Here is a 17,738-nt window from a genome sequence, read left to right as displayed (position 1 = left end):
TGGTAAGACGAACACTAGACTTTTTTCCTAACCTTCAATTCCAAGTATCTAAATTACTATGTATCTTTGTGTTTGCGTATCTTCACACTTATCCTCTTGTACTGATTACTCAGCAGATGGCACCACTAAATCAAAGGTCTCAAAATTATCAGGAATTCATTCTTCCCTGTCTGCAACTTGCTTCCTCAAAGTCTGGAGAGATTAGAGCTTCTTATGATGATGCTCCCACATCACTCATGAGGCTGTATGTGTGATTAACTCTGCGGGGGATCTCTGGATCCATTAAAGAACAAATACACAAACAAACAAACAAAAACCATTACCACCAAAAGATTACCTTAATTATAGAGACACTTCCTGTGGTTCTTGTTAAAGTTACTATGTTGCTTTTATTTCCTGAAGGGATTAACTGGATGCTAGTTACCTGGGCATAGGACACATTAACATTTTAGTTCTCTGAGTCATAGAATGTCAGAGTCTGGAGTTCGCTGACTCTCCTCTGATAGGGACAGAGAAAGACCCTGAAGATCTGTGCAACTTCCTCACAGTCAGCCACCATGCAACAGGGCAGATAGGGATTAAGGCCTTGTCTTCAGGGCCTACAGCACTCTGCCTCCACCTTCTTTCACAGTTTGACTTTTTCTGCATTTCTGTGTCCTCCCCAGTCCTCTCCGGGCAGCCAGAGCCTGCTGCTCATGGGCTCCCCCTCCCCCAACAGACTCTGTTCTGCCCCAAGTCTGGCCAAGGCCGAGCAAAGATGACACAGGAAATCTAGACAAAAATGAAATCATCGTTTTTCTCTATTATTTTTCTAAATTGCCTTTTTCCTACTCATGACTAGGCAGTATTTTCTCACAGCTGGGGATGAACAAATTCAAAAAGATGTTCTCAAATACATGGTTTCCAAGAGAAAGGCCACTAAGTCTTGAAAATATAAAATGAGCATTTTTGAGTGATTGCACAGATCATACAAATGTCTCTGGGTAGAACCTCATCAGCAGTGATTCACTCTGGGCAAGGGGTCCCCTGTGGAGGCTTTTGTTGCTTCATATGAGGGCATTGAGGCCTATTTTTCTTGCTGGAATAAATGGCTAGGATGCATTAACTGATGGAGGTCACAAGGGCCCCATCCACTGAAGTGAGGAATATTTCTTTAAAGATGCCTTCGTGGTCAGAAATACTTAATAGCACTTGAAGACTACAGTCTTCCTCCTTCCCTTTAGGATAAAGTGTTCTTTTGCTGTGCTGGCATTAACTTTCCAATGCAAAGCCTCAAGGTCAAAACTGTATCTTTTATGATAGCAAGAAAATGTCCCTGATGAGGAGGAAAATATAATTTATTATAGTTCAGTGATGTGTGTCTGGATGTCTATGACCTCCTTTTTTAAGATTAAAAACTGATTAAATGAGATTATAAACAGTGTGTTTTAGTTTTCTTGGACTAATACAGTATTTCCTCCAAAAGAAGACCAGGTCTTATATTAATTTGCTGCAAAAGATGCAATAGGGCTTATTTTCATAGGATGTCTTATTTTTTTCAGGTACAACAATCTACATTTATTCATGTACAAAAATCTACATTTGTTCAAATATGTACAGTCACGTCATCTTTTTCTGGAGCATTATTATAACTCTCCAAACCCTGAATTCTGGCCTGGATTTCTTGTAATTCCATTTTTTATAGAACCATTGGTCCCAATCTCTCATGTCCAGCAATAAAGCTCTCCTTCACTGGGCACTTCTTGACCATGTAGGCTGTTCTTAGTGTGCTGGCAACACAACCGACGGTGATTTTATCCCATGAATTCTTCACTCAAGTCACTGCCTCTTGAAGACTTGGTGATGATAGTTAAGACTGATGATCCACACAAAAGGTACAAAAACTTGCAGGCATCAAAATTCAGAAAGCCATTTCTTTATTTTATACACGTGTATGAAGTACGATTATCATATGACATGTTGAATTAATGAAGACTCAGATACACCATATCTGTTTGTTATCAAGTGTGCATGCTATTTGTGCCTTGTGTCTGTACTCTCGTCATTTGGCAGTAAAGTCTTGAGTTCATCTCTTTCTAAGCATTTACCACTCATCCAAAGGTGCTCACCTGGGTATTTATATCAATTATAATTTATATTATCATTTATTTTAATCACTAATGTCAATATTATTTATTTATATGTTAATATTATTAGTTAAAAGTCAGTACATCTGTTGTGTTGCAAGGGACGTAATGAATGCATTCATCTGGCTGACAATCTTAATGGGGGCGTATTTTTGGGGTAGGGTTTGTATTATGACTCTCCTGAAAAAAAATCATGCTAGAGCTTATTTTCTGGTTAGGTCTTATTTTAAGAGATATATGGTATGACAAAATACCATAGATTAAATGGCTTATAAATAATATAAGCTTATGTTTCCCAGTTCTGGATACCAGGAAGTCTAAGAGCAAGAAGTTGGCAGAGTCATTGCCTGCATAGGGCCATTTCCTGGCTGACCAAGGCCTCTTCTCATAGAATCTTCATGTGCTAAATGAGCAGGGAGATCTTCAGGACATTGACCCCAATCAGGAGGGCTCTTTGTGAAAGGGAACAGCAACACTCAACAGCTAGGCCACACATACCGAGAGGTCCGACTGGAGATTTTATTCAAGGGGTGGGAGTAGAGAGGGAGCAGAGGGAAAGAGCAGAGAGAGCAGAGAGAGAGCGAGGAGGAGGAAGAAGAAGAGAAAGAGAGAGGAGGAAGAAGAAGAAGAGAAAGAGACAGGAGGAAGAGAGAGGAACAAAGAAAGGAAGGTCCTTTTATTGGTTTTGGGCTGGGCTATTGTTTATTTATGAGGAGTGGGCTACTTTTAACCTATCACAGGCCAGGTTGCCTTCTATGGGTTCAGTCCTTCAGAAACAGGTCTTAACTTTTCTGTCTCACTGTGGCCTTGGTGGGAGGAAAACTAAAGATAAGAGCATGAAGTTATTCTAAGAGCCAAGAAGCACCAGGAAAATGCAGCCTGTGATGGCGGCATCACAAAATACATAAACACAATGAATTCCCTAACACTTTGGTTTTATGACCTAATCTGCATTAGCAACTTGGAGTTTAGGATTTCAGTATATGAATGTAGGGAGCACAAAATTTCAGATCACAGCACAGTACAGTAGATAACCAACACATGATTTAAACGTTTCCATCTGCAGGTACCTTTTAGGTACTTTTCAGCTCAGCTTTTACAAAAAATGATTTTTTCACTCATAAAACTCTGTTGTAGTTAAGAGGTGTCCAACAAGCTTCTTTAACCATGCCCAGGCCAAATGGGGTACTTTTTTGTTTTGTTTCAAGGTCTCAGTTTCAACTGCTGTCTCCAGAGCCTCATGTTTCAGAAGGTCTAAAATAGGCCCAGAATGGACAGTCCAGGCAATGCTGATATGAGTGACTTGCAGAAAATAACTTTTGAGTTATTTGAGTTACCTGAGGGTTACCTTCTCCATGTAAGTTTAGAGGAGAAAGGTTGTCATCATTCCTGGTGTGGAGAAATCAGGAGAGAGGAAACAATTTTCATAGATCTAAGCCTCCTCATTGCATTCCCTTCATAGGAAAGTCATCCTTTTCCCTTTCTCTACTTGTTCCTACACTACTTTCAGCTGAGGGTAAAGGAAACATGTTTGGATCCCCACCACAGGTCTCATAATTTATATTACAAACCCTGGAAACGGCAAAAATTCACTGATGTTGATATTATCATCTCTCTTTATAGACGAAAAAACTCAGAGAAGTAATAAAATTTTCCAAAAGGTACAGAGCTAAAGGAAAGAGTCTAAGACTTCAGGTTACATATCTAAGGGTTCAAACCTAAGACTGAAGGTTCTAAGGCCACCTCTGCCTCTTTCAGAGATGGTTCCCCAACATATACAACAAAATATTCCTTATTCAGCAGATGCCCAGATGCCAGAGAGCATTTCAACCTATTGCTGTCATTGGCCAACACCCCGTCCTTCACTTTCCTATCCTGCTTGTTGCTGTCACCTCCTTCCCTCTAGCCACCTCTCTCACTCTCTCTCCCCACCACCATTCCTCCCCTTTCTCCCCTGTTCCAACCACACCCATGTGGAGTGTGGGGTGTACCTCTGGAAGTCCTATCCTGGAAATGTTCATGGCTTCATTGTAACCTTTGTTCGTTCATGTCAGCCATCTGTTGAAAATTAACCTGGATAAACAGCCTCCTACCTTGACTGCCTATCTCTGAAAAAGACACATTACAAAGGAGAAAACCATGCAGTGCTCTCAAATACTGATCTGCCCATTTTTACTACCTTCCTCTGCTCAGCTTCCTGCTCAGCTCCCGGCCCCAGAGACTACCTTCAAGGGCTCTCTCATCTCCTCAGTCTTCTTCTGCCTTATTAACCCACCTGCCCTTAGTGGATGACTTCATTTCCTACTATTCATAGAAATGGAATCCATTGCCAGGAATCTAAGTCAGATCCCCACTTGCTTTGCATTCTCACTTCCTATGCAGGGGAGAGTTAAGCTGCCCTAAGTCCATTTTATCTGTGTTAATTTTTTTAAAATTCACAGTTTCATTTTTTTCCTTGAAAGAGTTTTCTTTCTTTATTTTTAGGTAGAAATGGGTATATTATCTTTATGCTTATTATCACCTTTGTGGTTACTGCCAAAAACCTGAAGGCAAGGGGATTTATTCCTATCAGTCTACTTTATATTATTAAGTTATTCCTGATTAAGCTTTAGAGTTCAAATTCTAGATCAGTGGAACAAAGGTTCTAAATTCTTGGGTTTTCTGGAAATCTTCAGATTTCAAGCACAATAATAATGATATGCATAAGCATTTAAAAACAAATCTTTTAAATTTTGACATAGGATAAAAAACTTTACAACTCTCTTTCCCCCTCACCAGTGTTATATATCCACTTAAGGTTTTTGGGTTTTTTTTTGTTTGTTTGTTTGTTTTGGTTTGTTTTAAGTGCAAAGACAGAGGTGTTCTGAGACAAAAACGTAGGTGGTTTTGTTTTAGTCATTTCCCCCCAAATCTCAATGGAGTGGAAATGGTTTAGGTGCACAGATCTGGGAATCAAATCCAGCACAGCCCACTTCGATATGGGTAACTGCATAGATTACCATGCTCCACTGCCTCATTTATAAAATGAGGTTACTAACATTTACCTATAAGGGGTAAAAAGAAGGAAAATATTTATATATTTGACTATGTGAGGCACTCAGTATTTGACAGATTTTGCTACTATCCTTTTATAACATGCTCAGGAAAAATCATTCACACCAGTCTCAGATTTACATTGATTCTATCACTAAGATACACATACAAGTATTTAAAAGTCTGGACGTTTCTTCTTCTACCTATGAGGAAGCTGCAGGGATAGAATTTATCTTCCTACCTCAAATGAAAAAAAGAGACAAAATATCTGAAATGAGAGGTTTCAGATACTGGACAATAAGACTGAGAGACAAGACAATAATGACTGAGAGAATGGTAACAGATGAAATAAAACCTATGATTGTACTCAACCCACTGTCTAGAATGTATTCAAGGACTTACTGCAAAGAAAGAAGAACCAAGCAGAGCCAAGGTCTACCTGAGCTCAGCATTTGCAGGGCCAAGTTCCCTGGGGATTGTGAGTCAGAGCACAGCGAGACAGGAGCCGATCACAGGGTGAGGTGGGAGATCTTCAGAGACTTCCAATCTGAGTCTCTCGTGTAATGCTGGACAGGATGGGCACATGAAGGAGGCTGGGCAAAAGCCATGGGAAAGGAGCAGAGAGAACCATTTCTGCAGCTTACCAAGGGCTGGGACTAGGCCAAGTTTCCAAAAGCCAGAGAAGATAAAATTTGTAATATATAGAAGTATTTTACTTTGGAAGTGAGACTAAATTATCTCTAGTCTAAAGGTGGCTCTGGACCTGCCAACCAAACTTAAAAGCAAGCCTTGAGAGAATCAAACTGTTTCAGGGAACCTGTCTACATTGCCAATCAAATCCCAAAAATACTAAAAGGAATTTTTAAAAATCCAACCTGACAATGTGAAATTTACGACATTTGGCAACCAACAAAAAAATTCCTAGGTCTCAATATACTCTTAAGTGAAATAAATAAGACACGTGTAAATATTGAATAGTTTCTCTGGTGTGAAAAAATAAAAGTGTAAATAAGATCCAAATTGTGTAATTGATAATGTGAAATAGGAAAAGGGCTAAAGGTGTAAGGGAAGTGGGAAGGGTAGGGGAAAGGAAATAAGGGACAAGAAAAAATATGAGAAAAGGAAAAAATGGAAACAAAGTCTTTGTAAATAGGGAAGGGAGGAAGGGGTGAAGGGAGGGCAGGGAAAAGGGGAAAAAATGAGAACCAAGACCTGTTATGTAAAGATACAAGATCCCAATGATGAATGTAACTGTACTGTATACCTAAAATGCACCAATAAACTCAATAAAAAATTGATCTAGGGATCCGTAGAAATTTAAAAAAAAAAAAAACCCTCCCAACACAAGGAGAGAAATCAGTCACGAGAAAGACTCAGAAATGTCACAGATAATAGAATTAAAAGATAAGTATACTAAAGCAGCTCTTACAAATATTCTCCTGATGTCTAAGAATGCAGATAAAAGCATGAGCGTGATGAGGAAAGACAGTGAAGATACATTTTTTAAAAAAAGAAGTAATCTGGAAAGATAATGCTCAATTATAGGAAAAATACATTACAGATGTCAGATAACGGGGTTGGTGTTTGTAGTTACCCTTTATGTCTAACAAGGATTAAAGATATAAAAGCTACACTTCAGAATTGTCTAAGGATCAGGTATAAAAGCATATATATATATATATATATATATATATATCTAGAAATCATATATATCTTTGTATAATTATTTATATAAATGAATCAAGTAATACATTCATTCAGTTATATAGTTACTGAGCATCCAGTTCTGTGTTTGATGACAAAGCAAATACAGAGATAAATTAGTTCTGTTCCTTGCCCACAGAAACAAGCTGTCTATTAAATAAATCATAGTAATGCAAGTCCATAATGTGATGTATCTACAACTTAAGAACACAATATTTAACACATAGTAAATGATAAGGCTACAGAATAATAAGAGAAAATAAAAGGAAACAAAAGATGTAAAAGAGAAGTCACTATACAATTACTCCATATTTACAAACAAAAAGCTTCGACATTGGGCCAGGGATGTAGCTCAGTGGTGCATGCCTGCCTAGCAAGAGCAAAGACCTGAGTTCAATCCCTAGTACCGGGGGAATAAAAAGCTGCAACATTAACCCTGAGAAAAAAAATTCAATATACACTAATGTCCACGCACACGTGTGTGTATCAGGATAAAAATACCCAAATTTATTTTAATATGGGAATTTAATTATTTGGCATTTCTTCCTCTCTGCTGAATCAGAATGTCTAAAGAAAGTCAACAATTTTCTAATGTGGATGCCAATATGTTTTCTCAACTCATGGGGCTACTAAGGATACTAAAACTTCTCTAATCTAGAGGAAACCAGGAGAGTTAGGGGTGTGTATTTGTGATGCAGAAATATATGTCACATACTGCATGGAATGTGCATCCACCTAATATATAAATACACATACAATTATTTAAAATACTTTCTCTAGGGTTTTTTTTTGTTGTTGTTGTTTTTGTTTTGTTTTGTTTTGTTTTGGTGTGGTACTTGGGCCCTGGTGCTCACAACGCAGGCAGCAGAACCACTGAGCCAAATCCCGGACCCATATTTTCTCTAGTTATAATCTAGTTGCTAAGGAAACGATTAGCAGTTCAAGGGTTAGTGAGCAGTACACATACCACAGTGTGACAGATGAAGCTAACTAAGATATATAAGCTAGTATAAAAAATTTATAGATGTTGTAGCATATACACAAAAATAATTAACATTGATAATTCAGAAGTCAACCTAAAACAAAGCAAGTGAATTTTCTTTTTAATCCCATGGGAGAAAAAAATTACTATATTAAACTTTTGACAGGAAATTTCATTTTTTAAACATCTCTAACAAGGTTATTTACATGGTGGAGTTACTTGAGAAAAAGCTCTGGTTTGCTTTCAGTGAAGTTACCTACCTCATACAGTACATGGTACAGACAGAAACAAGCATTTTCTTTTGATGGGGAGAATAGTTTTCCACAAATTTTATCTCAAGAAATACCGCAGACACATATATCGCAGAATGGAATACAGCAGAATGATAGTTCTAGGAGACAGTGTGCTCCAGCATCTATGGCAATGCCCACATGTAGTAGGTCCTTAATGTTATAGTCCCACATGGATGGCTTTAGGCCATCTACCTACACTGTCCTTTCGTGGACCTGCAGCAGCCTTCTATATGTAAAATGCACCTCCTCTCTTGCCGCTATTTAATCCAGTCTCTATAAAACAACTTGGGTAACTTAAAAAGAAAACAAAGAAAAACATGAGTCAGAGGTCACTCTCCTGTCTAAAATCTTTCAATACTTGCCTCAAAGAAAATCTGTACTCATCATAGAAGGCATGATCTGCCCTCTGACAACCTTGGCAGACTCATGTTAAGCACCAATATTCTACCTCCACCACATCCCAAATATCACCTTTTGTCCACAAACAACCACCTTCTACTTCCTTGAAAGAGCCAAGCTCTAGTCACCTCAGGTCTTTGCAAGGGCACATTCTGTTTATAGAATTTCCTCATCTTTCAGAATTTCCCTTTTCTTCCTGCTTTTCTTTCCTACTACCTGGAGAATTCTAAGTTATCTAGGCTTTAGCCTCAATATTACTTCTTTAAAGGAGCCTTTCTGAACATATCCTCAATATTTCTCAGCAAAGGTAGCTTCTCCATCTCTCTTTATAATATGCTACAATTATAATTAATCATTTGCACAATTATTTATATAATATCTACTTTACAAAAACATATATTCCATAAGATTATTACCTATTTGTCATGCAAATTGCTCCTTCTTTAGTTTTCTTATTAAGTGCACGGTATGTTTAAGACTTTGGTAATACTGTGGTGAATGAATAAATATACCAATGTTCTGTCCTAATGCCCTGGGGGAGAAAAAAATACATAACTGTGCAAAGTATAAAAGAACTGTCAGAAATATATGAAATCAGGTACATGAATTGTGAAACATAAGTCAAAGGCCTATTTGCTTTGTGACAGGAATAATGAGAACTCTTTCAAAAGGATGGAAAATAAAAGCAAAAACAAAACTTTGGGCATCATCTTTGAGAAAGCCCCATTGCTATGCACAAGAATGTCTGTGTGACCTTAATCATGCCTGGGTCAGAGTGTGCTACCATGAATATCTGGAGGGACTCAAGACTGGATTATGCTGGTGTGAGCACTATTTTCATTTTAAAAGTAAGCATGCTGGAAGGTTTATGAACAGACAGTTCTTCTGAGTCCCTGAGAGCTGGCAAGACAGTTTCAAGCAGGATTTTCAGATTTCATTTCTTATCTCTGACCATTTCACTCATTTCAAACCTAAAAGTCCAGGAGTGGATAGGAGCGAGTGGGTCATAAGAGGAGAAACAGGTGAAGAAGGGACTTGCAGATGTGACTGGAAGTCAGGTTGACACCTGGATGAGCAGCCAAGTGCTTATCCTAATATCACAGCAGAAGCGTATCTGGTACAGTAAAGTCCCAGGGCATCCCTGACCATCCATGGGCTGTGGCTGCCAAGGCCACATCATTAATCACCCTTCTTTCCTGATATCCAGATCTATAAAATGACATGGCTCTTTATTTGTTTCCCTCTAACAGGTTTTTCAAACTCATCAAGTCTAAAAGGAAACCATCCATCTTCCCCCATGTCCTCTTCTTAGTACATGATTCCACCATTTATTCAATTTCCAGGGCTCAAACCCCAGAAATCATGGCTATTCTTGACTCTTCTTTCGTGGACTACGTGGACTCTGCTAACCACTGCTGGCTATGATTCAGTGGCTTATATATCCCTTAAATCAGCCTATCTTCACTGCCACTCTTATCTCTTGTCTGGGTACCTGCTACTGCCTCCCATCTGACTTCATTGCCAACGTTTCCACACTGCTATTGGTGTGCTACAGAGCTTACAGAAGTCTGCGGAAATACAGTGCTAATCCTATTACTCCCCTGCTTAACACTCTGTAGTGACAACCTGCAGCACCTTTTATCTATTAGCAACATAAGCACTTATCATGTTGATTTGTATTTGCTTATTTACTCTTTTCTGCTTCTCCCACCAGACTCTAAAACTTGCCAGTAAGGTCTATATCTTTTACTCCCAATATTTAGCACAACATCTGGCTCAGTAAATACCAGTTAAAAGGGTGATGCTTGAGGAGATGAAAGGATTTAACAAATGCCTCTTCATATCTGGGCACATTAAAGAGGATAAAGGTGTTACTTGGAAGATTAGGCAGCCCAAGAAGGAACCTAGAAAATAATATTCTTAGGAGGCAAAGAAGAATTAAAATGAATGGAAACATCAGTGAAGGGAAGAGTAATGAACAGGAGAGAAAGGAGACTATACCCATATGAGCCTCCTATGAATTAGTAAAGTTCTTTTTAGAGTAACAGGAAGAAAGCAGTGGTGGTGAACTAAAGAACAGACAGCAAGTGATGAGCCCAGGGAAATCATGAACATGAAAAGAGATACCTGCAAATGTGGAGAAGTCTTTCATTGGTTAGACACTGCACTCTCTTGTTTTTAACCCCCTTCCTTTGCAGCTAATGCAGAGGTCGAGCACCTTTTTGGAACAAGTGTTTGAAATACAACAAAAGCTGTGCTAAGAAAGCTGGGGTAAAACATGTATATCAACTTTAAGTCAGTAGCAGCTAAGGAAAGACTGTTAACATTAGGGAGGAAGATTTCAAAAAGTTTAGAAAAGATCAAAGTCTAAGTATCACAGTCACAGAACACCCAGTAAGTCCACTAGTTCCAATATGAGCTTGGGCCAGACAGCAGAAACCTGAAGAATTAGCTCTTGCTCTCAACCCCCTCCCCCAATGAATGATCACAACTTTGGAAAAGAAACTAGGGCAAAGAGGAAGGGAGCAGCTCATTTCACAGATGGTGTCAGAGCTCAGGATTTGATACACATATTCTGGCTTATAATGCCAGCGGTAGGTCCCTAGAAAGGTACAATGTATATCATAGAAAACTGAGAAGTAGGCTTCAGGCAACATTTCACCACAAAGGGGTGTTTTGAAATCTGCAATTAGATACTGACAATGTTCAGCACAAATACAAACAAACAAAATTGTAAACTAGATCATATGAAGGATGTCACACACCATGAAGAAGAATCAGTGGTAGTGGTGAAGGATCTTCTCAGCTGACGTGGAAAATCTGGTATAAAATGGTTTTTTTAGTGCTTCGTGTGATGCTACTAAGTACTTTGCAAAGACTAAATTAAATTTGAGGAATCCTAACCGCCGGCTCACACTCTTGGAAAACTGAATATCACATATTAGCATAGTAAAGATTGTGAGAAAATCCACAAAGAAAGTAATTTATCTATGTTTTATTCAATCATTCTTTTGTTTGCAGTTCTGGAGATTGGGCCCAGGTCATGTCACCTGGTAGGCAAGTGCTCTACTACAGAGCTACATCCCGAACATGAGTTTTCCATGGTTGTGGCCACCTACATGTGAAATTTACCCAACTTAACAGCTGTGAGGCTGACCAGTTTAGAAAATCTGGGTCTACAACAAGATGGAAAATAATAACAAAACAAATCAATAACAACAAAAATCATAAAACTAAAATAATGGTAATAAAACAAATATGAAACAGTAACAGATAAAAGTAAACACTATTTCATAACCAAGTCTTTGGAGTATGGGAGAATGGCTGGAGTATATAACAAATAGTATACTAATATATTTTAGACAAAGGAAGCAAGTGCAATTGAAAGAGGTGTATCTGTGGGAATACACAACAGCATATCAGAAAGGTAGGACATGGTAACAAGGGAAGTGATCTCCTAGAAAATCTTTTCGATAGAATCAGAGAACATGAAAAACTTATGCCTTGCTTTGCTGATAATTTTAATCTCTCAATAAACTGAAGATGCAGTAGGGAATAGGATTTAGTGTTGGTTTAATTTTAATAAACATGGGAAGAGTGCTTGGTCATTTAGAAATATCAGAAACTTTGGGAGAAAGCCAACTGCTCACAAAATCCAGCCTCTCTATAGTCCTGTCAGAGATATTTTAGAGAGGATTTCTTGGAAGCAACGTTACAGTAAATAATCTTTAAGTCCCTTTTGAAAACATTAAAGACTGACTTTAATACTCGACAGCTACACTAAAGAACTCCAGAGGAGTCCAGCATGAAAACTGAGCAAAAGCTGCTTTCCATAGCTGACAGCTATTCAGAAGAGACAAATAATGACACACAACAGGTAAGGTAACAAGAAAAGAAGGTGTCTCCTATAAATTTATAGAACTGTAGGAACTGAAACTATGTGGTGCTAGTACAAAAACAGATCAGTGGTACAGAAGAGATACTTTAAAAACAGGCAAAACTAGACACAACAATTTAATTTCTGATAACAGACAGAAAAGTTACCAGGAGCAGAAATCTATGTCTGTCCTCTAGAGTAGGCACTTATTTTGCATTTATAACTGGAAGGCAGCTATGCTTACCACTATACCACCAACACCACACTGTATTTACAATTGCAATAAAGAACTCATAAAGGGAATTAAAACAAAAATTTTTTAAATGAGAACTAACATTAACAGGCAAAAAACAGATCAGACAGATATTTTTAGGAAATACATTACAGGATTTTAAAAAAAAAATTTAAAGGATTAAAAGGAGTAGCAAATAACCAAATATAAATCAAGTTTTAAAACTGCCAACAGACAAACTATGAGAATAATCTGTTTACAAAGAAGAAATACAAGTAGAAAATGAAAGGAGTAAATAAGATGTGACAGACAGCTACATGTTGCTATGACAAAATATCTGAGAAAATCAATTTAACAGAAGAAAGGTTTATTGTGGCTCATGGTTTCACTTTGGGCCTATGATAAGGCAGAATATCATGGTGGGAGTATGTGACAGAGCAAAGATGCCTGACCTCATGGCAGCTGGGAAGCACAGAGAAAGGAAGGGCCAAGTGTCAACATCAAGGACATGACCCCAGTGACCTTTCTCTTACTTGGCTCCATCTCCTAAAGGCTCCACCACCTTCCAATAATGTCACAGGCTGATTACAAAGCCCTTCGCACATGGCTTTCGGTTTTTTTCATGATTTTGATCTTGAAAGAATTCAACATAAAAAAATAGTATGAACACTTTGCAAACTAGTAAATATTAAATATATACATATATTGGGAACTTAATAGACTGATACATATCAAAAAAACACATTTTCACTTCTTTTGACCTACTAGTTCTACATATAGGAATCTCCAAGGGAGATAATTTTAACTGCTGAAAAGTCCTATGCTTAAAAATGTTCACTGTAACACCATTTGCCTAAAAAAAAAAAAAAGATGAAAAAGGAAGAAGGGGCTTGCATTTACTTTATGCTTACTACATAGCGCTACAAGTTATTTTTTAAGCTATCACATCTAAGTTTCACAGAAGTTCCATAAAATAGATATGATCACTGTGTTATAGAAAAGTAAAATTATTTTGCATGGGGAGAAAGATTAAATTCTCTAAAAATCTTGGCTAATATAAGTGAAAAAGAAAGAACAACATAAATGGAAACATTTTGAATTCTGAAGTAATCTGGGGATGATTTATTTGTAATTATTTAAATTTTTAATATAAAGTATAAAGTGGAGAAATAGTTTAAATGTTGACAAAACTGCACGACAGAAAATTTTATATTCAGAAAGGCTGGAAGAAAATACATGCACATTAACCCAAAAGGACAGAACTGTATCTGAGGTCGGGCTAACAAACACAGTTGGCTCTGAGAACAAAGCCAGATGCAGTGACACTATCAGGCTGTGGAAACGAGGAAGGGAGGTCCAGAAAGACCCTGCGTGGCTCCAAGTCAGTTTAAGTAGTTCGTCTAACACAGAAGATAGAGAATGTAATTCAGGGCAGATATGGTACATCTTCTATAACGAGTGGGGCTGTAATTCTTTTCATGGTAAGTTGCTGGGAAAATCATAAATTAGTCATGGTTGAAATGTCAGAAGACTCAAAATCATAAGAAATAATGAATTATTGAGGTTTGGGCTTACTCTAGAAGTTGTACAACATGAGAGAAGAGGTAAGACAAGAGGAGAGTTATTTTTGCTGTACAAATTATAGTTTTAATTAGGCAGCTGGGAAAATAAAAATGTTTACTCTTGAGATATCAGAAATAAGTAATTGTCTAGAGCAAAGTAAATAGATCAAATTTTGAGAAAAGGGCCTTGATAAACATATATGTCTAACTCACAAAAAATTTCATATACGTATGTGCACCCCCAGTACATTTATTTAAAACTATACGGGTTTCATAGCATTTTGAATTTAATTAAATATCCTAGATATGACGCTTCATAATTTATCTTTCCTTTTTATCCTCCTTTTCCCATGTATTCTTATATTCTCTTTTATATTAAAAATAAATCATACATATTTCTATATGTATGTATATATATCCACATATATGCATATACACACATGCATTTATATGTACATATACATATAATTCAATACAGCTTAGAATTTTTCACCTATAGCAGTTATTGACAAAAGGAAAAAAGAAAAGGAAAGGAATGGAAGGGAAGGGAAAAGAAACCAAATACTTGGTCAGCTCAGCACAAAATACACAGATTTGTGGGCAAAACTTATCACAAAAGCAACTGATTTGTGTTTAATGCACACCATCCACCTCCACCTAAACTGCTAGCTAAAAGTGAACTGTTCTTCTATTACAACAAAGACTGCCACCTTTCCACTGCATTTCCCTGAGAGGACGGGAACCAGTTTTGCTTACTGCCAGAGCCCTTGCACCACAGCAGTGCCTCTATATTTGTTAACTGATTGAGTGAGGAGTGAACATGTAAATTCTATTTCTCTCTCCAGACAGAGATCAAGCCTTACCTTTTGGAAAACATTTTCCTTTAGAGGCCTAGTGACTGATCTGAAAACTACCACATTACTAGTCTATACCATTACTTAACACCAATTCAATTAATATTTTTAACTTTTATTTTCTGTAGCTATTTTTTAAACTCTTAATTTAGGGAGACATGCTCCTCAAAGATACTTATATTTGTGTACACTTACTTTAAAAGCACTTTTTTCAAAGCATATGCAAAATCTTCAATAACACAAGCTAAACTGTAAAAATGTTTCAATGATCATCAACTTGGTGATTTCTAAGCATGTTATCTATTGAGTGTGCTGTACTACTTACTATTTCCAAGTGTGGTAAACAGAAATATAGAAATTAGTGTCAAATGAGCATAGTTTCTAGATCGGTCTGTCAGTCCTCAACAAGACCCTCGTCTTTTTCTTTCTTTCCTTTTCTATAAAATGGGAACCTTATCAAGAGAAACAGCACAAATATGCATTCTGCCTGTTTTACTGTCTTACAGGGAAGACTGCAATCAAATGGAATAAATTATGTGAACAAGTCTGGCAAACTGGAATGTAACTATTAGCCATTCAATTTGTTCATCAATGCTGCACTAAGGAGAGATACTGTGTATCAGCAGCAAGGGCAGCTGCTTCTGAGAATCGTGATTGGGCGAAAGAGCAAGGTGATGAGGGAAAGAATCCCCAGCACAACCTGCCAAACATGTCCCAGTCACAAATCCCAGAGCATGTTTAACACCCGAAGTGCAGGGAGATTACCGGCACCTGTCACCCACACCAGTTGGCACTGTTGCACGCAACTTCAAAACCAGGAAAAAGCTTACCAGACACAAGCTGCTGTCCAGGCAACCCCACGGGAACCATGCCCAAATTGTTCATGGCTGTGGCCCAGGCTGTGGGATCTGTCACAGACATGTTCAGCTGAGTTGTATCTATAGCTATACTTCCCAAACCATCGGCTGCTGCAAGAAAAATAAATTCCAGCTTAGAGTCTACAGGCAAGAGCTTTCCTTTAAAGAAAATGATGCTTCTAAAAATATAAGGCTTCTTTAAGCACACTTCCAAACTTCACATACAAAAAGCACTACAACCCTACAACCTACAAACAGCAACATTGTTCTTAAGGCATAAAAAAGTGTTTCTAAGTATTTTCTAGGGAGAAACTTAATGACATGTAATTTACATTGAACACAACATGCCATTAAGGAAGTACCCCTAGAAAAAAATGAAGGACTGCTTTCTTCTCCCAAGGAAACAACACTGGCTAAGCAACAAGGTTGAGAGGCAAAGCAGCAATACTCTCCCAGTAAAGCAAGTAAGCAACTGGCTTCGTAGACTAAGGATAAATAAATGTGTCTGTTTCTAAGTATAATTCTGGACCAGACATGCCTTCTAAATATCCAATAAGAAAACAGTTGTCAAGGAGTAGTACTGGCCCTGATTGAAATTTTAAATGTTTCTTTGTAATACAATCTTTCTTTAATGCAATCCTAATTATAACAAGGAAATTCAGGTATCTACCTAGAGTGACTTTCCGAAATATTTCTTATAGGCACTGACAATCAATCAGTATTTAAAAACAATAATACACAGCTAAGATGGAATTTCCTAATTTGACTTAATGCTCTTTGATTTTTCACAAGTTCCAATGATTTCTTTTTTTCAGGGCTCTGACTTCTGGTTTGATGCCTTTTCTCAGAGCTGACTGAGGCTCTCCAGTAAGAATTTAAAATGTCACATTTACCTGCAGCCATCATCTGTGGAAGCTCCTGGGGACACTGGGTGATTTTCTCAACTCCACTTGCATCTACCATTGAGTTACAAGCATCCTGGGGAGCAAAAGTACTTTGATGGCTAAATGGAGGGTCCACTTGGAGATCATGAGACTCTGCGAAAGGAGAGAGGAGTATGGTGAGAATCCGTAATAGTTAACTGAGAGAGAACTTTATGGGCCAAACTGTTGGGTATTCAAACACAAAACTGAACCATAAAGAACAACTTCCAGTCAGGAACGGAAGGAAAACTGCTTCCTGTCATTCCCTCAGTGGCTGTCCTGTGGCTCAGTTTCTCTGAGCACTGTGAGGTGTGGGGGTCAACATGTTAGCTCACCTAGTGCTGGGCTGGCCTCAGGAAAAAGCACTGTCTGCAAGTGCATCAGTGGCTTGTCTTCGAATGAACAGCCTTCACAAATGGGGCTTATCAGTCCCCATGCAGCCTCTTCCACACACTGCACATCACTGCAGAGGGCAGACTCAGGGCGAAATGTGATTTTTTTTTAAGTTAAAAAATTAATTGATGTTGTTATTTTGGAAGATGGTCGTCTATAAAATGTATTCAAAGAGGAAAAATAGTTTGGAGGAAAATGAATAAAGGAAGAATCCTTTCACCATGGCTGAAAAAGGAGGGTATCTAAATTATAATAGTTAGGGAAGGCAGGAGAGGAGAATAGCATGCTTTCTGTAAAATGAAAAACATGTGGAGGATATTGGAGGAGCAAAGGAAAAACATTTGTTTTCTTAACTATGTGGAAAAGTAAATTTAAATAGCCAAATATGCGGCTAGGGATTTAGCTCAGTCATTCTGCTGCATGCCTCACAAGTGCAAGGAACTGAGTTCAATCGCTGGTACCAAAAAAAAAAAAAAAAAATTAAATTTAAAAAAATAGCCACA

The 17,738-nt window shown here is 37.8% G+C and overlaps 1 protein-coding gene across 5 annotated transcripts in view; it reads right to left on the bottom strand.

Moving 5' to 3' along the window:
- The window catches only part of Enox1 (ecto-NOX disulfide-thiol exchanger 1), a 436,949-nt gene that overhangs the window by 195,414 nt on the left and 223,797 nt on the right, over nucleotides 1-17,738 (bottom strand). For 4 of the 5 annotated variants that reach the window (XM_010637078.3, XM_010637077.2, XM_033759995.1 and 1 more), the window contains 2 exons: nucleotides 16,813-16,956; nucleotides 15,893-16,030 (listed from right to left, as the gene is read on the bottom strand). In XM_010637078.3, the coding sequence (XP_010635380.1) occupies nucleotides 15,893-16,030; nucleotides 16,813-16,882 (208 nt within the window). In that variant the 5' untranslated portion in view covers nucleotides 16,883-16,956. Of the gene's footprint in view, nucleotides 1-15,892; nucleotides 16,031-16,812; nucleotides 16,957-17,738 lie in introns of those variants that run through there. The other variant, XM_033759996.1, reaches the window with a different exon arrangement.

Source organism: Fukomys damarensis, unplaced genomic scaffold (genome assembly GCF_012274545.1).
Source record: "Fukomys damarensis isolate Sample0158 unplaced genomic scaffold, DMR_v1.0_HiC HiC_scaffold_38, whole genome shotgun sequence".
Lineage (NCBI taxonomy): Eukaryota > Metazoa > Chordata > Mammalia > Rodentia > Bathyergidae > Fukomys > Fukomys damarensis.
This window is presented reverse-complemented; position numbering and strand designations above follow the sequence as displayed.